The sequence below is a fragment of the Capra hircus genome, chromosome 7, assembly GCF_001704415.2.
Source record: "Capra hircus breed San Clemente chromosome 7, ASM170441v1, whole genome shotgun sequence".
In the NCBI taxonomy this organism is placed as follows: Eukaryota; Metazoa; Chordata; class Mammalia; order Artiodactyla; family Bovidae; genus Capra; species Capra hircus.
Genome location: NC_030814.1, coordinates 66,845,812 through 66,867,592, shown reverse-complemented (window position 1 = coordinate 66,867,592; position 21,781 = coordinate 66,845,812). Strand labels below are relative to the sequence as shown.

The window sequence follows — 21,781 nt, the reverse complement described above, 5'->3', positions numbered from 1 at the left end:
CATGGGAGACTAGAGGGTGAGTGGGCCGCAGCCACACTCTGTGAGCTTTTGTGGGGTGGATGTATGACCTCTAATGTGACCTCCAATGACCTGCAATGAGGGTGCTCTTTCCCACCTGAGGCAAGAAGCGGATGCAATGCCCCAGGGGAATCTTGGCTTGGAAGCTATGTGAATTCTTGACAGAGCCTAGGAGGCGGTGGAAGCGGTGAGTGGGATGGGGAGCGAGGCCCCTGAGCGGCCGCAGGAGCTGGGTCAGCCCACAAAGGCTTCCGCTGACCCTGGACTTGGCATGGCCCAGGCCTCATCCATCCAGTACAGGATGTCCCAGCAAGGGAACAAGTCTGGACACGGAGTCAGGCCCTGGACCCAATGGACAAGAGGCCCATCAGCTGCCAGCCCACAGCTAGCGAATGCCCAGAGACAAGGGGCCATGGCAGATGCCCTGGGAGTGTGTACCCATCAACCTTCCTCTTCTGGTGGTCAATGGTATCCTCACGGACCACTGGCTGGCAGTAGAAACCACAAATCCTTCTAGAGAGTCTGGGAAGCTAGATCCACGGGACTCCTGTCCCCACCCCACTATCCTTGCCCTGGGGGTCTCAGGTGTCCCCAGGGGCAGGCTCTGCTCCCCGGGCCACAAGACCATCATGTCACCTCCTGGGCAGCTATAAAGGTCACTGATGGAGCAGCTCAAATGATAGACGTATCTCGCGTTTAGGGCAGGCGTCCAGGACATGGCATGGGGGCAACGCCTCCAGGCTCTGGGATCTCCCTGCCACCCCAGTGCCCAGGTTCTGCCTCCCTCATCACATACCTCCCCACGCTGTGTCTCTACAGGGACTTCTGGCAAGGTTAGGGCCACTCTAACCAGGATGACCTCAGCTCTGTCTTTACTAACTGACCCACAAAGTCCCGACAGCCAAGTAGGTCCTCATCCTGAGGTCCCAGGAGGATGCGAATTTGGGGGGATACAGTCACCGCAGCACACACCCCCACCGCCCCATGGCCCCTAGTGGGTGTAGACCAGTCGGAAGGGCCTTGGCCTGGGTCCATGTGAGTCCAGTAGGCCTGCACTGGCCTGTGTGTGCCATGGCCTTCCTCAGCCTGTCACCTGGTGGGGCCCACGAGCTCCCACTTTACGGAAGGAAACCTGAGCACCTGACACCCCACCCCAGCCAGTCCACTGGATGGTGCCCAGACTGTGCACTGAGTCTGCCCAGACACAGGAGCCACTTGGGGGCCGAGGATTCCAAGCTTCCAAGGGAGACTCAGCACCACACAGCCTGTTGCCCCTACTTCCTGCCCCCAGGTGGGGGTCACCCTAGCACTAAGGCCCCTCCAGGGCGGCACTGGGCTTCTTCCCGCAGACCCCTCTGCAGCTCTCAATCAAGGGCTGCTGAGTGGAGGGAAGCGTGGCACCACCTGTGAACCCCCTGGATGAGGCATGGGCATTGTGGACCCACCACGGCCCCCGAATGGAGAAAGCGCATGGGCAAAGTGCCTGTGATGCGGCCTGTGACCTGCATGCAGGTGAGAGTGACAGCGGATGGGCCCCTGGCCTCAGTGACATGACCTCTGACCCAGTGCCCCTGCTATGGAAAAGTTACACCGGCTATCCCCCCACACAAGCCCCGTCCACTGGCACTCACACCTCCAAGAGGTGCACAGCCCAGCCAAGGTCTCCTACCTGAGGAAAATCACTGCTCTTTGGTGGGAAGCTGGGGGCGGTGGCCGCGGGGCCATAGCTGGGGTCCGTGCAGGGCTGGCCCATGATGAAGGAGGAATTCATGAACTGGCTGCAGGAGGAAAAGGAAGCTGAGCTGGTGGGCGTGGTGGGACTCTGTCCACCCACCCAGCATGCAGGACAGAGGTGGGGGTCACAAGCCTGCAGGAACAATTCTGGCACCTCAGAAACTCTGCTTAGGAAGGGCCCACATGTCCATGTCCCCAGACACAGAACCCCAGAAAAACCTTGAGGCTCTGGCTGCATGTTCTTTTCATGCCCTTTGCACAGGCCATTCCTTGGCCGGATTCCAGGCCTGCTCCTCACCCAGCAAACTCCTATTTATCCTTCAAAACCCAGCTTGCCAACGCCCTTCACGGAGAAGTTGCCCTCCAGGCTCCTTTCAGCCCCGTAGTTTCTCACTGCCCATATGAAGTCCCCACAGTGGGGCCCTCCCTGGCCCCCTTGTCCCCACTACTGCTGCCTGTCTCCCTGGAGGGTTCTCATTAAGGGAGATCACAGCAGATCAGTCTAAGGCTTGGGTCTCAACCCTCCTGATTGGACACTGAAGCCCCACTCCCCGACTGAGAGCTCTGGTTCCATTTAGCCCCGACTGTGGGATGGAGAGGCAAAGTGAAGCCCCTGTGGGTGGGGGCCCCTAGCAGGACCTTAGGAGCTGGACACTTACTGGCTTTCGCTGGAGAAGGCTGGGTATGTCGTGGGTGAGAAGCTGTTCCACCAGCGGTAGTGCAGCATGGTGTCCTATGACAAAGCAGTGGGCATCAGGGGAGGGGGTCATGGGGCAGGGTCCCTGGTCCCCCCCACTGCCCTGGGGCAGGGTCCAGAGGGCACTGAGCCCCTCTCTCACCAGGGCCCTCCCAGCAGGTTCACTGTGCCTCCGTTTCCCCAGAGGGCCAGGGTGAACAGGAAGGTCCACAGAATGTGACTGGCTCAGAGAGGGGGCACATGACCCCAACCAACCAGTCAGAGCCTTCCCTGGGATTTTATACTTGCAGCCAGTGGGAGTGACACTGCCTTCAGAAGGCAGGCCTGGGGGACCTGACTGGTCCCAAGATGGGTCCCTATGAAGGCTAGCCAATCAGAGCCTGCCTGGAGACAAAGAGGCTGGCCCTCCCCTGGGGAGGAGAAGGTCCTGGGAGATTAGCCAGGAGCTTCCCAGGCCTCATGTAAACTGATGAAGGAGATGACACTCCTGCTCAGGCAGTGCAGCAGATAATACAGAACTGCCAGATAAAATACAGAACAGCCAGTGAAACCTGGCCAGTGAAACTGGAATTTCAGATAAAGAAAAGATAGCTCTTAGAGTCAATACTGTGGGCCAGTCCCAGTGTGGCCTGAGGGGCCACCCCCATGTTCAGTGGCCCGAGAGGGACAGGCTCTGTGCACAGCCCAAGAGCCTGCTTTGTGGGCTCCAACTGCCCAGAGCAAAGCTCAGCCCCCACGCAGCACCTCCCTGTACTCAGGTCCCCATCTTGGCCCAAACATCCTCCCCCGGACTCCAGTATCTCAGCCCCTGTGGTCCCCATGTGCTGTCCCTGCAGAGCTCGCCTCCTGGCCCATGGCTGGCTTCCTGGGTCACCACCATGGGACGTGGCAAGAGCCTACTCCCTGCGGAAGAGCTCCGTTGTCTGCAAACCTGCCTGTGCTGGGGCTTGCTCTGACCCAGGAATTCTATTCCAGAAGCACACCCCCAGGGACTCATCCAGGAGCAGGGAGAAAACACAGTGGCACTATTTATAGCGGCAGAAAACTAGAGTCACCCCAAAGGCCCAACAACGGGGAAATAATTAAGCAGATGCTGGGACGCTGAGGAGGAGGAATCCTGAAGGGTTATTAAGAATGACAGGCGCAGGCTCCAAGCCCACAAAACGGAGAGACATGGTATGTGAGGAAGGAACACACCTCATGCCACAAGTCAGAGAGGGCATGGGTGGGCAGAGGCTTGGAGAGAAGCGGGGCTGAGGAGGGCAGGGCCCCTGTGGGCATAGCTGGATGGGCACAGGTGTGCCTGGGGGAAGGCCTGGCCTGAGGCTTTGGGGGGTCTTCAGCTGGCTGCTTTCGCTCCCTCCCCACCAAACAGCAAGGCCTGCTCAACTTGACCTGGTGCTGTGCTCTGCCATGTTAGGGTGCCTCGTGGGCACAGCCGGACACGGGGTGGATCCTGGGTTTGTGCACAATCTACAGCCCCGTCTGATGCTATACTTGGACTGGGTGTCTCCTGACAGCTCTGGGCCCTTGACCTGGAACTCCGTCTTGCTCCAGAGGCCTAGTGCCCGGCCTCTCTGAACCCCAAGCTGGATCCTCGCTCTCTCCCTCTGCTGGCCTTTCCCTCCCATCCCAGCAGGTGTCGGAGGAAGACATGCCCGAGTGTACCTGCTGCTGCTGCTGCGCCTACGCAGCCCACATCCCACTTGCTTCCCCTGCCGAGCAGCTCAAGTCTCCCCACCAAGACATTCAACTTCTTTTCTTTTCTGCAGGGAAGGAGCCCTGTTCTGCTGCAGGCAGGCCGGACTCACTGGAGTATGCCAGCCCCCTCTCTGTGCAAGGCCTCCATACCCTCTGTGATATGAGGAGGCCCGGCCCCCGCAGTCATTCTATCACTTTGTGGTTCTTTACTGCAGCCGTTGGAGCTCAGATGCGAGTGAGCTGTCCCTCGGCAGGTGGAAGCATAAACCAACCGTGGGACATGCAGACGATGGAAAGAAATGGGCTGTGAAGCCATGGAAAGACTCAGAAGATCCCTACACGCACATCATTAAAGGGAAGAAGCTAGTCTGAAAAGTCTACACAGTGTCCTAGTGTCCACTCTAGGATTCTGAAAAAGGTGAGCCTCTAGAGAGAGAAGGACGGATGGGGCAGGGGGTTAGGGTGGTGACACTGCTCTGTAATGCCGACCGGTGGATGTGGGTCACCTGACATCTGTCAAAACCCACAGAACACCTAGCAATAAAAGCGAACCAAATGTCACTATGGCCCTCAGCAGTGATGCTGATGGGCACCGGCTCCTGGGCTCAGCACCCTGAGGACCCTGAGACACTAACGGAGGGGAAGGGAGTGGGGAGGGTTGTATGGGAACTTCCTGTGCAGTTTTCCCATGAACCTAAAACTGCTTCAGAAATAAAGTCTTGAAAAATAAGGAGAAAGAAGTGCTGTGGCAGAGTGGATGAGCGTGACTGGCCGGCATTCCCAGCCATTGACGCCTCATGGGTGGGGGCAGTCACCCAGGCCGAGCATTCCCAAGGGCCAGCTGTGGTCCTGGCATCAGAAACCTTATAGCAAACCTGTGAGGGACTTGGGGGTGGCACATGACCCCCAGAGGGTCCTCCCCACACACCCAGGGCTGGGGCTCACCTGGACGCTGGGCCCACACAGTGGGGTCTGCAGCGGCGGCGGGCTATATAGGACGCTGCCAGCTGGCGGGGCCTCGTGCGGAGGGAGCTCCCCGTCCATGGCGGGCCCCACTACCAGCATCAGGGGGCTCCAGGAGCCAGGCTGCAGGGGCAGCTATCTGGGCTTCTTGCTCCGTGGTGGCGGCATCATGACCTAGGGAAAGACAGGCATGTCCCAAGGTTGCCCTCCAACCCCAAAGGGTGGGGAAGTGTGCCTCTGAGGACAGTGGGCTGGGGGCGGCAGGAACCCTAGGGGAACCCTCAGATGACCCCAGCCCACCTGACTACCCCACCCACACAGGGGCTGTGCTGGGGGATCCATCAGCTGCCCCATCACTCCCTCCTAGGCAAATGACAGAGACCTCAAGGATGAGGGCAGCCCCTTGTGGGTGGGGGCCCCGCTGCACTCCCACCCTTGTTCTCAGGCCCCTGAACCTATGGGCTCCGGGGCCACTCCCGCCACCCACAAATGGAACCTTGAGCCCTGGGAGCCTAGCGTGAGCCACAGGGACACACTCCCAGATCTGTGACTAGTGTCTGGAAGAGAAGAGGTTTAGCCAACTGGCAGCTCTGAGCTGGAGGGGCCGCAGGGCCACAGGAGCCCCATCCTACTGCAGCCAGGTCAAGTGTGCCGAGGCTCTCTGGGCAGCTGGGCTGAGCCAGGAGGAGTCCCCAGACCCGGGTGGGGCTAGGTAGGGTCAACATAGGGTCCCACTGACAAGGGAGGCAGACAACCAGCTGGGAAAAGCACAGGGGATGACCCAGCCCCATGTGATCTCCACACCCCGCCATGCCTACCTGCCCATGGCCTGGGTAGGACCGACATACTGCAGGCCACATCGCCAATGGAGGTTGGGGACCCCAGGCTGACTGAGCGCCCCTCAGGACAAGGCCTCGGGACATTAATCACCCAGAGAGGCAGGAAGGGGAGGCGGCTGCCACTCCCAGCCAAGCCCTGAGTGAAGAAATCCTCAGGACTTCCAGTAATCTCTGCCACACGGAGTCTTGTGCAATCCTGCGGGGGGCGGGGAGAGCCGCCTTCACCCACTCGCTGCCCGTGAGTGCCTCACCCGAGGTCCAGAGGGACAGGGGCTGCGTCCAGCCCTTCAGGAAGCCTGTGGGGGCTGGGCCGCCCAGCCTCGGCTAGAGAGGCTGGCAGGATGCCAGTTCCCCCGGCTCCCAGCAGGACCTGGCGGCACCAGGAGGAACACATGGCTGCTCTGGGACCCGCGGCCTCGGTCAAGCGGATGGTCAAACCCAGCTCCACGTCTAAGGGTTGGATAACCTCCAAAGATTCGGGGCCCAGAGCTCCGTGAGCCTCAGTCTGATCATCAGGAGAATGGGCTGTTTGGGCATGAGGCTTGTCAGGAGCTCCAAGGAACCTGGAGCCTCCAAGACCCCAAGCCACCCAAGTGACCACAGCTATCACAGAAACCCTCAATTCAAGCTCCTTGATTTAAGAGACTCCTCAACAGGTCTACGTGGGGCCAATCCTATACTCACTCCCAGGCGCTTCTCAGCTCCACACATGCAGAGGCTGGGGCTGCTCCCTTGGGAAGCACCATCCAGAGACCATGGCTGAATGGCACAGGAGGGGGACCCCTGGGCTGTCCTTGGGGGGCATGGAGCCCCAGGGACCCCCACTGGCAGCAGGCCAGGCCTGCATTACACCCGTTCTGAGTGTCTGGCCCCGCAGGCTCAGGCCCCACACCGCAACCCAGGGCATGACGTCCTTCCAGAGGAAGAGGCTGTCCCTGTGGGGAGGGCTGTCTATGCTCCATGGGGGAGTCATAACTGGAAGAGGGGTTCCTGTGACAGGACCTGTCTGTCCTGTCCTACCAAGACATGCGGGGGGGCATGCCCTGGGGACCCCAGAAGTCTTCTCTGACCAAGCAGAGCATTCAGACCTAGACCTGGGGGGGTTGTGGGGAGGGGAGCAACGGGGCTTCGAGTCAAGAGGGCCGCTGGGGATCGTGAACCCAAATGGGGGGAGGGGACATGGTGCCACCTGGGGGCTGGCAGCACCTCACCCGGCTACACAGTAACCTCGGAGCCAGCAGTCCTGCTCCACGTGTCCACCTGGGGGAATGGAGACACACCCACACAGCAACCTGAACACTCACATCCACAACAGCCAGAGGGTACATACAGTCTGAGTGTCCCCAGCAGAAGATAGATCAATACACGTGTCCCTCCACACCTAGGACCATCCCTCAACCACAAAAAGGGGTGAAGCCCTGACACTTGCTACCACATGGATGGACCCTGAGAACACAATGCTCAGTGAGAGGAGCAGACACAGAAGGACACACAGGGTGTGATTCTATTGATGGGAAACGTCCAGAACAGGACGCTCCACAGACACACAGAGTGGGCTCCTGGTTGTCAGGGGCTGGGGTGCAGCCGACACTGCCCAGCACCATCCCCACACCCCCAGAGGCCATCCCTACAGCGTCACCGTCCTTGGATGCCCAGACTCAAGGTCATCTGTGGGCCCCACCACCAACCTCAGCCCACTTCACCCCACTGCAAGCTCAAACACAGTCCTCCTATCCCCTCACTTTCTGACCTCTGCTGAGCGGCCCCAACCTGCCCACCTCCCTGGGGTCAGGACAGCATTACCAGCTCCCAAGCTTCAGAGGCTGCACTCCCCAGGCATGAAGGAGGCCGGGCCACAGCATATGTTTGTTGAGACGTGAGCCCCATGGCACGTGCGGCAGGGGTGCTCGCAAGGTGCTCTTGGGGAGGGGCCCACACTTCACCCAGCTTTGAGTTGCAGGATTTCCTTTTGAGATCACATTTCAAATGAGTCACTGTACAACAGAAAGATCAAGGAATTGGTGGCCTGGACAGGATGATGGTGGGGCAGGGGATGGAATGTGGGAAGAAGACAGGTCTGGGGCAGCCTGATCCCTGGATGCACCCAACTGGTGGGTGACCACAGCCACCCCTGCCTCTTGGCTGAGCCTACTTCACCTCGGTGCTCTGGCCAGACCTCAGTGCAGGGCCAGTCCCCGGGGTGGGCCATCTGATGCACACTAAGGGCTCAGCCCCCCAGGCACCCTCGGAACCAGCCACCAGGACCCCTGCCTGGTGGTGCCTGGGCCCCGGTGGTCATGTGTTACCAGACCCCCCAGGCACCCCCTCTCCAGGCATCAGGGACCTCCCAGTCTCTCCCAGGCCGCAGGACAGCAGTCCCTCTGGCCACCCCTCAGCTAGACTCTTGAGCATTGGCCCTGGGATCTGGGACAGGGGAATGAGTGGGGGGGCTGGTGGGGGCAGTGGCCTGGGTGGAATCAGGGGGCCGGATCTGAGATGTCTGGGGGAGGGCTGGGGTGAGGAGGCCCCTTCTTGCCCTACTGGTCAGAGAAAGCCTAGGGTTAATCCCCAGCAGGGGTACTCAGAGAGTCTCCTCTGCTCCTAATAGAGGGGACCAGCCGGGTCAGGATGTGCTGCAGTCGGAGGGGCAGAGGGGCAGGGAAGGTCAAGCAAAGGGAAGGAGCTCTGTTCTGGGGGCACTGGCCACGCCCCGAGGTCCCATCTGGGCTGGCTGGCATAGCTTACTCTGTCAGGACCCCCAGAAGGGCACAGGCACCTGGACGGCTACCTCCGTGGGTGGGCCATAAAGGGAGGGGGTGAGTCCCAAGGAAAGCCTCAGGGGCCCCTTCTCACTGACTGACCAGGCCAGGTACTCAGGTGGGACACATGGGGACACAGGGCCAGCTGGTGGGCAATGGGGGCTCAGGGCTATGGAGGAGGGCCCAGCGTGTGTGGGCCGAAGTGACAGGACAGGGAAGGCATGCTGGAGAGAGGGGTGACCCCCAAGCTCAGGTCCACCAGGAACACGCCCTCACTTAGAAGCAGGCTCTTCACAGACAAAAGGACTTAAGATGGGGTGGTGGGGCCTGTGTCTTTACAAGAGGGAAATTTGGACACAGAGACCTGGGAGTGGCCATGTGGCAACGGAGGCAGAGACAGGGGTGCTGTGCCCACAAGGCCAGGACACCAAGGACCACAGGCCATACCAGAAACTGGGAGAGGAAGAAAGGACCCTCTCCTGGAGTGGGTGGAGGGAGCACTGCCCTGCTGCACCTTGATCTCAGACAGCGGGTCTCCAGAACTGGGAGAGTAAATCCCTGTGGTTTAAGTTGAGCCTGTGGTCAGCTGTTACAGCCGCCCATGGACGTTCAGATGAAAGGCAAAGACAAACCCTAGCTGGAGGAGAACCAACCCCAGACCCAGGTGACAGTGATGTTTGTGGAGATGAACGTTTACGCAGAAGCGGAGACCCTCGGGCTGAGTCCTGCAGGCACCGATGCAGGGCCACCTGCACTGTTTGTGTCTGCGCCCACAGACCTAGGCACTAGCAGGCACAGAGCCACCGGCCCAGGGTACTCTGAGGGCTGACTGCGGGCCAGGTGCTTCTCAAAGCAGCTCCCACACCTAGAGGGCCACCTCAAATCTATGAGGACCTGTCAGAGTCTCACAGCCCTCGGGAGGCCAGTCAGCACCCCCGCCAGCTCTGAGGACACAGCTTAGGGGCATGGAGCCCTTCATACCCAGTCAATGGCCCAGAAGGGAAGGGGGATGAGAACAAGGAGCTTCTTTAGTCACAGCTGGAAATGCTGAGCCTAGGTCTCGGGCCTCTGATCCCCGGTCCCCACTCTCAGGTGCGGTCCAGCCTTATCAGGAGACAGCGCAGAGGATGGCACTCCAGCTGGCCTCCCCTTGCAGCTGATGGACCTTCCAACCTGCATCCATGTGGACAGGTTTGGAGTGGCTGCCCATGATGACAGGGCACATGCATGCAGGCTTCCTGTTCTGGGAAGTGCCTGCTCAGAGCTCGTGTTTACTCGTGGTCTTGAAAAGGCTTTAGATACACTGAGTCTGTGGTCTCCTCGGACCCCCGGATCTTCCTCCCCTGAGTGGACATTAAGCTGAATCCCGCAGGCCTGACATCCTAGTCCTTGGGCACTGATGTCCAGGGTGGGCAGGGAGAAGAGTCTGTTCCTCCTGACGCTTGCTGCTTGATGACAAGAGTCTCAGGCCAGCTGGCACACCAGGTCCCTCTGCCCAGCTCCTTGGAGAGCCCAGAGACAAGAGAGAGGAGGGTGCTCCCCAAGGCTAGATCACATTACTCCTGGGCGAGTGGTCAGACTGGCCAGCGCCCTCCTTGGACACCGATGGTCCAGCCTGGTGCCAAGAACATCACAAGAGACCTTCGCCCAAGCCAAAGAGCACCCCTGTGCTGCAGGAGGAAGGGCCTGTGCTGGGAAGAGGGCAGACACTCCTAAAGTCGCAGCAGCAGAGACCCCAAGACCCACCAACAGGCCTATGTCTGCTTTTCCTGTGCAGATGAGCATCCACAAACTCAAATCCTCCCCCAGGCTTGCAGGTCAGACTTCCAAGCAAGCTCACCAGCCTTAGCTCTGGATCTCCCAAGGTTGGCTCAGTGCTGACACTGCCAGCAGGGCAGAGCTCTCCAAGGGGCCGCCCCATGGTTAGAGCAGCCGCAGTTGCAGCACATGGACGCCCCTGAGCTCTGACCCTCTGTCCCTTTCGGCCTCATTGGAGAGAGTCCTCAGCTCATGAGGACCCTGTGATGATGCTGGAGCCCCAGGGACCCAGGGTCACCCCATTTCAGGGCCCCTAGTTTAATCCCACCTGCGAAATCCCCTTTTATGTGAAGGGACACATCTGCAGGTCCCAGGATCAAGACAGGGGCATCTCTGGGGCCCTTACTGAGCTGACCTCAGAACACAGCTAGGACACAGCCCACGAGTGGACAGGTGGACGGTAGGGCTAGGCACGGTAAGACCCCAGAGGTGCCTGGAGGTGGTGAAGCCCCCAGTGGCCCCTCATGGGGCAGCCTCTTCAGGGCCACGGAGGAGCTGCAAGCTGGCGGGGCCTCCCCCACTCCCCAGTGCAGGAATGTGCTAGGGCATCTAGATGGGCAGGTTCTGCAAGTCGAGTGGCAGGTCTGGATCTGGTGGGGGCAGCTGCACTCCAATTCTGTCCCAGCATGGGGCGCCTTCCTCCAGGTTCCCACAGTGAAGATCACCCACCTCCAAGGGTGTCCCGGACACCCCCCAACGCCCACCTGGGGGCTCACTCACTGAGTCCTGCCCCCCAGACAACAGGCTGAGCTCCCAAATCTGATGAAACCCCCCCTCAAACCCCCAGTCAGCTGACATATCCCAAGCAACAGCAGAAGGGCCCCCACAGGGCTATGGGTGAGTGGTAGGGAGGGGTCTCTTGCCCCACTTTGCAGCTTCCAGGGCGAAGCCACACCCCTAAGCTGGGGAAGAGTGGCCCTGGTGGCACTGATCTTTGAGGTGAGGACACACCCGAATGTTTAGAATAGGACAGGGCTCAGGGGCAGAGTGCTCAGGCTTGCCCACCCACTCCCGCCCCCACTGTCACAGCTCCTGGATCAGCCTTCCCTCACTGCACCTCACCTCCAGGAGGCCCTGGCTCCTGGTGGCTCTGGGCATCTCTGAGAGGGACTCTCACCCCATCCCAGTTTGACTCAGAGCCACACAGGCTCCCTGCCCCACAATACTACTCCTCCCCACTTCGTCCCCACTTCCTGGGTCAGCCTCTGACCCCAGGATGCTGTGACTCCCGCCCACCCAAACTCCCGGGAAATGCCAGGCGCCAGCCTTCCGGGATGTGGCCCGGCAGGAAGGCCAGAGAGGCCACTTTCGGTTTCACTTGGGGACGGAGGCCAGGCTGGAAGCACCTGCCCCTCTCTGGGGCTGAGGGGAGGCTGGGCAGTGCCTGGCATGGAAGGGGTGCCTGAGGACCCAGGGAGGTGCTGGGTGACCACTGCTCCCCTGCCCCACCCCCTGCAGGGGCCAAGTCAACACCTCCCCCGAAGTGTCCCAGCATAGCTGACCGTGGATGCCCTTTCTGCCCCGTGGGCAGCACAGCGGGAGTGTAGGACTGACCAGAGAGGAGTCACTGTAATGGAAGGGTGGAGGGGGTGGGGCTGGGGAAATGTGCCGGGTATCCCAGCCAACCGGGAGCCTACAGGAGGGTCAGGGCACTACCAGCTACAGCTACCAGGGCGCCTCCTTCTACAGGGCCAGGCTTCAGGGAGGGGCAGGAGGACCTCCTGCCCACACCTGACTCAGGCACCCCTGCACTAGGAGCCTGCCTCCCCACAAGCCCACTTCCTGCCAGCAGCTGTCAGGGCAGAGCTGGGGCTTGGGGAGCTCCCAGGGGAGTCTTGTTCACCCTCCATAAAACAGGGAGATGGCACCTCCTCTGCCCTCTTCATGGGGCCAGCCAACACCCCCTCACCTCAGGCCAGGCCCTGCTTTCTTTTTTTTTAACCACTTTTCTGTTTTATGGAGACACAATTCACATGCCATACACTTCATCCATCTAAAGTGAACAGCACAGTGGCCTTCAATACATCCACAGACTTGTGCAACCACCACCTCCATCTAATTCCAGAACATTCCATCACCTCCGAAAGGAAAGCTCACTCCCATCAGTAGTCTCCCCCACGGCCTCCCCAGCCCCCGACAACCAGGAACCCACTCTCTGTGTCTGTGGATCTGCCTGTTCTGCACATTTCCCACCAATGGAACTGCACCCTGTGTGTCCTTCTGTGTCTGCTTCCCTCACTGAGCATCGTGTTCTCAGGGTCCACATTACCATATATAAATGACAGGCTTTAGCAGTGGGTACCTGGGCCAGCCCAGAGCATCAGAAATCGACCTCACCTGAGTCACCCACTTGAGGACAGGGCAGCCACACCCCCCAGCGAGGGAGGCTGGCTGCTGTCACCATGGCAGGAAGATGCAAAAAGTTGGCTCCATCCCAGCCCTGCTCAGCTGGCCCACGGAGGACTGACCTGCCAGCAGCAGGGGAGAGGGCAGTTCCAGGGGGAACTGGCGCCCACGGACACCAGGCCGTATCTGGGCTGGGCAGACAGGGAGATGGTGGGCAAGCAGGGCTGGCCAGGCTTGGGCCTGAGTGACCTCGCTCCTGGCCACCCCAGGCGGCTGGCTGCAGCCAGCCCTCCCTGCGCCTGACCATGCGGCCCTTGGCTGCGGAAAAGCAGCTGGAGACGCTCCAAGCTGGCCCACTGATGGATCGCACGTACGCAAGGCACACATGTGTGCACTCTCACATGTATGCACACAGGCGACACCACGCACACGTGTGCACGCAGCACTCACACGTGACACACACACACTCCAGCAAGTACGTGCACCGCTGCACATGTGTGTGTCCACAAACACACTGGCACATACGTGGGCAGACTCACACACACACCCTGGACCTGTGCAGCTGTCCAGGGGGCCCGTGTCCCCACTCTTCGTGTCAGCCACTAGGTGCCCCAACTTCTCCATGACCTGACCCCACATGAGGAAGAGGCAGACCCGCCCCCGCCAGCAACTGTGAAAGCTTCACGGGGCGGAGGCCCTGTGAGGAGGGAGGCAGCCTCTGGAGACTGGACACAGTCGTCTCTTTATTCCCAGCCGGCTTGCTCATGAGGCCAGAGCCCTCTGCTGGGTCAGCGTTTCCGGCCCAGCCCCTGTTGGTTGGCGGGGGTGGGGTGGGGGGGGTGCTCTGAGACTTTACTAGAATCGAGCTGGGCCAGCCAGCTGGTCATGTCCCCAGTGGCAGTCCAGCCTCTGTTCCCCACCCCACCAAGGGTCGGGGTGGTCAGGCAGCTGGAGAGACCTGGACCTGGGCTGCCCACCTGAGGCCAATGCTGCCCCACCCCAACTTCAAAGACAACTGCCTCCTCTGTGCTGTGCCACACAGGCTCCCCTGGAAACAAAGCCCCTCACCCCCTTATCAAAGCATAGACATCTCCCCCAAATGTGCACACACACACACACACACAGAAACAAAGCCCCTCACCCCCTTATCAAAACATAGACATCTCCCCCAAATGTGCACACACACACACACACAGAAACAAAGCCCCTCACCCCCTTATCAAAACATAGACATCTCCCCCAAATGTGCACACACACACACACACACACACACAGAAACAAAGCCCCTCACCCCCTTATCAAAACATAGACATCTCCCCCAAATGTACACACACACACACACACACACACACACACACAGCAGGTCTGGCTCCAGACAGGTGTGAGTAGACATCTGCTCAGAGGCACAGAGTTAAACAAAGGGCCCTCCTGCCCTCTGAAATCCCCGAATGCCTTCCCCTAGGTCCTCACATTGGCTGTCCCTGGGGATAGCATCTCACACTTGTCAGACTCCCCAGGGTCTGTCCGATGCCCACCTGGGTCTCTCTGGCTCAAGGGTGTCCAGGGATCACCCATCTCCTGCCCACTCACCCAGGGCCCAAGTAGACAGCCCTGAGGAGCCATCACCCACCTCTGGGGACTCCCCTAGGAAAATACAGGGCCTTTGGAAGAAAAAGTGCAGATGGGCAGGGAGTGGCCTCCCCAGGCGGCCCAGCAGGCCCAAGTCTCAGCCCAAGGATGGGGTACACAGCCACTCCTCTGCTTGCAGCTTCTGTAACTGTTGAGCTCCCCCCGCAGCCAGGTACACAGAGCCCCAGGTGGGGACACAAAATCAGGGTCAGATCCAGCTCAGGCTGTCTAGCCTGGAGAAAGGGTGGGCCTGACCTCTACAGATTTCCCTGGAACAGCCTCTGACAGGTGGCCCTTCTTCCCTCTGGACTCTGGGAAGAGTCCACTTGCCTCGAATCTTTCCTACAGAGACAGATCCAGCATACTGGCCTCCGGGTTGGGTCACCTGGCCTGGCAGAAGGTAGGCAGGTGCCCACCTAAAGTCTGTCCAACACCAGCCCCCCTCATCACAGGTGCAACATTCACCACCCCTCCAACTGCCAGCAGGCTTCCTCCCAAACCACTTCCAGGCCAGGTGCAAACAGAGGGGACCATACCTGGCCAGTCAGGCAGTGGACAGGCAGAAAGGAGGCCCAGGGCAGGCAGGACTAACACACTTCCCACACTCAGCTCTCTCTCCCTTTCCAGAATGTAACAACATGATGCTAGACACTCCTGCCTAGCTATCCATGCCTCTGCTCCCAGGCACCAGCTTCTCCCCACCAGTGCTCTGGTGCTGGGAGGACACCTCACCTTCCCCATCAATCCACACAGGCTACTGCTCCACAGGCTCCAGGTCTCGGCAGCCTTGGGGTGGGGGCCACCTCTGCCCACCAGCGCTCCCCGCCCAGCTCCAGGAGACACTCCCACCCAACATGCTCTGCCTGCTTAGTTTTTAACAGCAAGGGTCCCATCCCAAAGCCATGGGATCGCACCCATAAAAACGCACGGCGGAGAAGCCAGGACAGCAGGAATCCGCGGAGAAGGGTCACTGAGGAGAAAGGGTGGGAATCTGCGAGGAGCCTGACATCAGGGGTCACCCAGAGAGGGAGGGGCTATAGTTATGGAGCTGGAGAGCTACAAGAAGAGAAGAGTCAAGGAATGGCCGGGGAGCAGCCAGGAGGTCACCAAGTGCAGGAGAGTCACAGAGAAGCACGGGGTCAAGGGTAACCAAAGTAAAGTCCTGGTATCACCAGGGAGCGCCAGATAGCGGGGGATCAGGGAATCAGCGAGGAGAGAGACAGGAAAGGGTTGGGAGTCGCCCTGTTTCAGGATTCATGCCAAGGCGGGTGTCAGGCGGGGGTGACGGAGCGGCGCAAGGTCCGGGGTCGCCGAGGAGGGCCGGGTTAAAGTTGACTGCGAAGGACGGGATCGGGAGGGTCGCGGCGGAGGGCGGGATCAGGGGGTCGCCCATGAGGGCGGGGATACGCCGCCGCGCTCCCCCAGCCCGCGGCCCCGGAACCCCAGAATTCCGTAACCCCCGGTTCGGGGCGCAGGCGGCCGCGAGGTGCCATGGCCTGCGCGGGCCGGGGAGAGCAGGTTGGCTGGGCAGGGGTAGCGGGAGCGGGCCAGGGGTGGAGCCGAGCGCGCCTCACCTCGGACCCGGGTCCGGCCGGGCGCGGAGCCCGCGGCGCCTCCGTTTTTCCGAGCTTCGCCGCGGCAGCGCTCACTTCCGGGTCTCGGGCGCCATCTTGGGGGGGCTCGCGCACTTCCGGTCATGCCGTGGGGGCGGAACCTCTGGTGGGCGGGGTTTGGGCGCGGGGCCTTCTCGCGGTGACCCCCCCTCCCCCAGCCCCTTGATGCCCTTCTGCCTTGGGAAGGGGCTCGAATTCTCGAGTGAGCCTCAGTTTCCTCCTCTGCAGCATGAAGAACCATGCCTACCTGCAGATCTTTGCATGACTGTGCCCTCCCCTGGTGCACTCTGACCCTGACCTTTCAGCCACTGGGGTTCTCGGACAGCCCAGACCTTGGCCTCGAAACCATCTGAAAGGGCCCTGGGTCCCCCTATCATGGTCCCTCTCTTGGTTGCCTCCCTACCAATAGTAGTCTGCTCATTAATCTATCTCCACTCTAGAATAGGAGTCCTGGGACCACCCACCCCCGGACAGGGAGCCAGGCGCAGGGGGTCTGATAAGGCCCAGAGGCCAACCTGAGAAAAGCAGGATCCTCTCAGGCAGGGGCCTTGAGACGTGAGTGGCTCCCCTGCTGTCTCCTTCCCCATCAGGGCTTCCAGGGGCCTCATGCAAACAACGCTGGGATCTGCCTCATTGTCACGCACAGGATGGGACTCAGCTGTGGCACAGGCCTGCTGTGTTCCTGTGACTGGCGCCTACTGGACCCACCAGGGGCTGGGCCTGGCAGGTCAGACAGAGCCAGTGCAGGAGGCACCACCCCCTCCCCAGCAGGAATGAAGACACTGCCACCTTTTCCTGGACCCACCTCACCAGCCAGCCAGAGGCCTCCTGTACCTGGTCCAACCCCTTGAATTTAGAGGCCACCTCTTCACATGCTTGTCTATTCAGTGAACTCTTATGGCTGCTGCTACGTGCCTGGCCTTGAGCTGGACAAGTCCGGGGCCCCCAGAGAGGACTCAGTTCTCATCCTTGCCCTCAGGAAGCCCCCAGTCTAGGGGAAACAGAGCTGGGACCAGACACTCCCATCTGCAAGATCAGCCATAGGGCCAGTGAGGAACAAGGTCTTTGTCTAGGGCATCATGGAGGGTGGTGCTGAGAGGGTGTTGAGGCTGAGGCTTTGAAGTTCAAGTAGGAGTTTGTCAGACAGCTAAACTTAGGAAGAGCAAGTGAAAAGCTGTTCAAAGGCCAGATCTGGTAAGGAAGATGAGTAGGTTTAAAAAATCTGTTTGCCTTGGGACATCCCTGACAGTCCAGTGGTTAAGATTCCTTGCACCCACTGGAGGGGGCATGGATTCAATCCCTAGTTGGGGAACTAAGATCCCACATGTCATGGGGTGTGGCCAAGAAAAGAAAAAAAATCTGTTTGCCCTAAAAATTCAGGACCTCCTGTACCCAAACCCACAGGTACAAGGGAGCAGATGGGGAAACTGGGACCCAGAGAGAAGTAATATCCAGATGGAGCTTCACTTTGGCATGTGTTGTTTTTGGCAATTGAGTTGTAACCCTGACCCTGGAACTATTCTTTATAGCTAATGAGAAGAAATCCAATTGAGCAACAGACTTAAGCTTCAAAAGGGTGAATAAACTGATTCGCAGAGCATCTGGTGGCATGTTCCAGTTTCTGCTCACACAAGACCATCAAACAATTTGCAGGGCCCAGTGACATGTGAAAACGCAGGGCCCTTTCTTCAAAAAGTAGCAAGAACTTCAAGACTGGGACCGTTATACTGAGCACAGCCCCTCAAGCTCCAGGCCTGAGTGAAGTCCCAGTTACACACCCATGAAGCTGGCCCTGCCCCCACTGTGGCCCTTTGGGGTCTGACTGATAGTACCTGCGTTTTGCTGGTGGGGAAAGTGAGGTGCAGAACTGTTCCACAGATGGCCCAGGTCACAGAGAGAGCTGCCAAGAGGCATGGACTCAACCTCCACTACATCCACCTCAGAAAAGCACGAGATCTGTATTGGTAATTCTGCCTGAAATGGGGGCAGTTGCCCAGGCCGGGGTGGGTCCAGCCATCTCAGCATGAAGGAAACTGCCAAGTCTGGGGATGTCTAGGGAATTAGTCATATTTGGGGATTTCCAGGGAATCTCGAAAGGCAGCCTGGGAGACCAGAATGTATGCTGCTCTGGAGCTCAAAACCTGGCCCTAGGTGCTGTGTGACCCCCAGAAAGTGACTTAACCTCTCTGTGCCTCCATTTCCCACAGATAATAGTGGCTATTATTTTTCAGACAGCTAAATGAACAGTGCCTAGTATTAAGACGTTATGAATGTTTCCAAGTGAACATCTGGATCATGGGGTCACCTAAGTGACCCCATTCAATCTTCAGAAGTGACCAAGTCTTTTCATCTGGTGGGGACAGGCTCACAGAAGGCCACGGGTCTGCTGGTGGAGTTCTGCTTTAAGTCAAAGAGCCTCTTCTTCAACCCCTCCCTCTGCCCCTGCCCCATGGAGGGGCACCTGACTGTCCCCCAGACACTTTGACCAGGCTCAAGGAAGTAGGGTCGCCATATAAAATGCAGGACACAAAGTTAAGTGTGAATTTCAGGTACAGGAAGAATAATTTTTCATGCCAGTATAGCCCAGGCAACGTTTGGGCTATATTTATACCAAAGAACTAGCCTCCATGTATCTGAAATTCACATTTAACTGAGATGGAAGTCCTGTGTTTTTATTGGTGAAATTCAGGCACTTGACGTGGGAAGTACCAAGGACAGAAATGGGACCCAGGAGAAGCCCGGGCGAGCGGCTCCCTCTCGCGGAGCCTCGGCGTTCCCGCCTGCTAAATGGGCGAGATGTTAGCACCAAACACACAGGCGAGTTCCCCATGCGGATCATTATTCCCAAAGAGCAGAAAACTTCACACGGATGGAGGTCAGATCACTGGAGGCTTCCCTTTGAGCCAGGTGATTCTCGGCCTAAGTCAGGAGTCCCGCACCAGCCTCGGTTTCCCTCCGGGGCAGGACCCCGGAGCTAGGCTCGCCCAGGGAGGAGGAGCCGGGTGATGGGCAGGTGAGGCAGGGCAGGTGGACCCGGCCCGGGGGCAGGGGCAGGGACTCGCCACTTCCTGTTTCTCCACATTCTGGAAAGCCCCGGCGTTCCCGGGCCACTCAGCGCCTCCTCCCTCCCCGCTCCTCCGGGCCCGGGTCCCTCACCACTTCTCCTTTCTGCACCCGCTTCCCCCCAGCCCAGTGGTCGATTCCCGGCTCCCTCTCCCCTCCTCTCCCCGCCTGCTTTCCTTTTCCCATCTCTTCTCCGGCTCTCCTCTTTTCTCTCCTTCTGGAGCCCCAATCGGCGCCTCCAGGGTGCATAACAGAAAACCGAGGCAGCAAGGTCCCACGAGCCATGTCTGTGTCCCCCGGCCTCCGGTCACTTTCAGTCTTTCCTCCCCCCGTCCCCCCACGGCGTCTCTCTCTTGATCGCTGTCCCCTTGTCCTTCGGTTCATCCCAACCTCTGTTCCCGGCTCCACCAGTCCTCCCGCACACACGGAGCCGACTCCGCCCTGTCCAGCCACCACGCCCCCTCTGTGCCCACCTGACACTTGCCCCGAGGCGTCCTTAGTTGCCGGCGCTGGCTGGCGGTTTCCAGGGCCCTACAGCTCCCTCCCGCCGGATCTGACCGGGAGCTGGATCCTGCCAGGCTCGGCTAGGCTGCCTCTGAGCCGGGGCCACTTCTGGGAACAGCAAACCTGTCCAACAGGTTTGAGATCCGCCCCAGACAGGGCTTCCCGCCTCTCGGCTGGGCCGGGACACCAGGGCTGCAGGGGTTAAATGTGACACCTGTCTAGTACCCCCCAACCCCAGGCTGGGCCCTGAGGTTGGGGAGCAGGTGGGAGGGGAAGAAAGATCAGCAGTTCACCCACCAAGCCCACAGGGGAAGAAGTGTAGGGGGAGAGGTGGCATGTGCCAAGGCCCCAAGGAACACCTATGGGGGGAGCAGGCAGTGAGGCTGCAAAGAGGGAGGAGGTGTTGTTACCCTCCCTGCCCCCACCCACCCAACAGAAAGCTAGGGCCAGGCCTTTATCCTGGAGCACTAGGGAGCCACTGAAGGTTCTGAAGCAATGGTGTGGTATGGTCAGGGCGGGGCTGGAGGTCACCTGATCTGCCACATATGCTGGACTAGAGGCCACATCTGTGAATTTCACCTGGTGGAAAGAAGGAGGCTGGAGGAGGTGGAGCTGTTGCCCCAAAGCCGAAGAGCCAAAGTTTGTATTTCTTTCTTATTTCTTTCTTTTTGGCTGCATTGATTCTTATTGCAGCACATAGGCTTAACTGAGACATGTGGAATCCTAGTTCCCCAACCAGGGATCTAACCCGCTTCCCCTCCATTGGAAGGTGGATTCTTAACTGCTGGAACCCCAGGGAAGTCCCTCTGAATTTCTTTCTATCCAGGGCCAGTAGTGAGCCGGCCAAGGCGGGGGTGGTTGGTGAGGGGAGCAGCGGTAGGTGTAGGCCGGTGGTAGGGGGTGCTTACCCAGAGGAGGGTGGGAGGGCTGTGGTGGGGGGAGGAGGTGGACCTCAGCTTTAATGCCTTGCCATGCATTCATCCACTAAATGTTTATCATCTTGGGGCCAGACACGAGGGACAGAACAGAGCACCGGACACATCCGTTATGCTCCTGGGTCACAAAGAAATGGACCCCCTGCCCCTGTGGTGCAGGACAGGTCCCTGCAACACAAGTGTCAGAGGAGGATCCAGGCAGGTGGACCAGGCCCTGCCTTGCCCCAGCCTGACCTCCCGGCTGTAAACCACAGCCAGCTCTGAGCACTGATGTCACCTGTGCTGGGACTTCCTGAACCTTCACCTTGGATCTGCCCGGACCCATGGGGAAATTCCAAGCCAGGCGGGGGGGACCAGCTGACTCATGTCCAGGCTCCAGTGGCATGCGAGTGGCCAGGCTCCTGAGGGGCATCAGGGGCATTTGGATCACTCTGTGGGATCTGCCCCCAGGCTTAGGGAGAAGCCAGACTCCCCAGCCTCAGGTCAGGAGTCCCCATCAGAACCTGCTGGGTGAAGCCAGGAAGCTGGGTTCCAGCGGGTGAGAATTTGGGGGTATCAGAGCTGTTCTAGAAGTGGGATACTGAGCTGGTCATTTAATATCCCCAGGGCTGTACAAATGACCAGCCAAGAGGATGGAGCTCCAGCAGCAGAGCATGAGGTTACTACCTCCTGGGTTCAAATCCCAGCTCTGCTACTGGCTCTGGGACCCCAGGCAGGTTACTTAACCTCCACGTGCCTCAGTTTCTCCACCTGTAAAATGGAGAAAAATCACAGTACCTCTTTTGGAGGGTTTTTGTGAGAATTTGGTGAGGATCACTGTGAGTTTGGGGACGTTATGGTAAAAATGTTTAAAAAAAAAACAAATTCATCGCAGCACAATTCATAACAGAAGTGGAAACAACCCCATGTACTTCAGTTAATGTAGTCATGTACAGATGTGAGAGCTGAACCATAAAGAAGGCTGAGCACGGAAGAATTGATGCTTTTGAACTGTGTTGCTGGAGAAGACTCCTGAGAGTCCCTTGGACTGCAAAGAGATCAAACCAGTCAATCCTAAAGAAAATCAACCCTGAATATTCATTGGAAGGACTGATGCTGAAGCTGAAGCTCCAATACTTTGGCCACCTGATGCAAAGAGCTGACTCATTTGAAAAGACTTTGA

At 59.1% G+C, this 21,781-nt stretch overlaps 1 protein-coding gene across 3 annotated transcripts in view; it reads right to left on the bottom strand.

Annotated features, from left to right (window-relative positions):
• SBNO2 (strawberry notch homolog 2) overlaps positions 1 to 19,795 on the bottom strand; it is a 42,461-nt gene extending 22,666 nt beyond the window's left edge. The window contains exons 1-4 of one of the 3 annotated variants that reach the window (XM_018050465.1): positions 19,654 to 19,795; positions 5,096 to 5,287; positions 2,412 to 2,485; positions 1,688 to 1,796 (exon numbers count right to left, since the gene is read on the bottom strand). In XM_018050465.1, the coding sequence (XP_017905954.1) occupies positions 1,688 to 1,796; positions 2,412 to 2,485; positions 5,096 to 5,215 (303 nt within the window). In that variant the 5' untranslated portion in view covers positions 5,216 to 5,287; positions 19,654 to 19,795. Of the gene's footprint in view, positions 1 to 1,687; positions 1,797 to 2,411; positions 2,486 to 5,095; positions 5,288 to 5,931; positions 5,951 to 16,078; positions 16,186 to 19,653 lie in introns of those variants that run through there. The other 2 variants (XM_018050464.1, XM_018050466.1) reach the window with 2 other exon arrangements.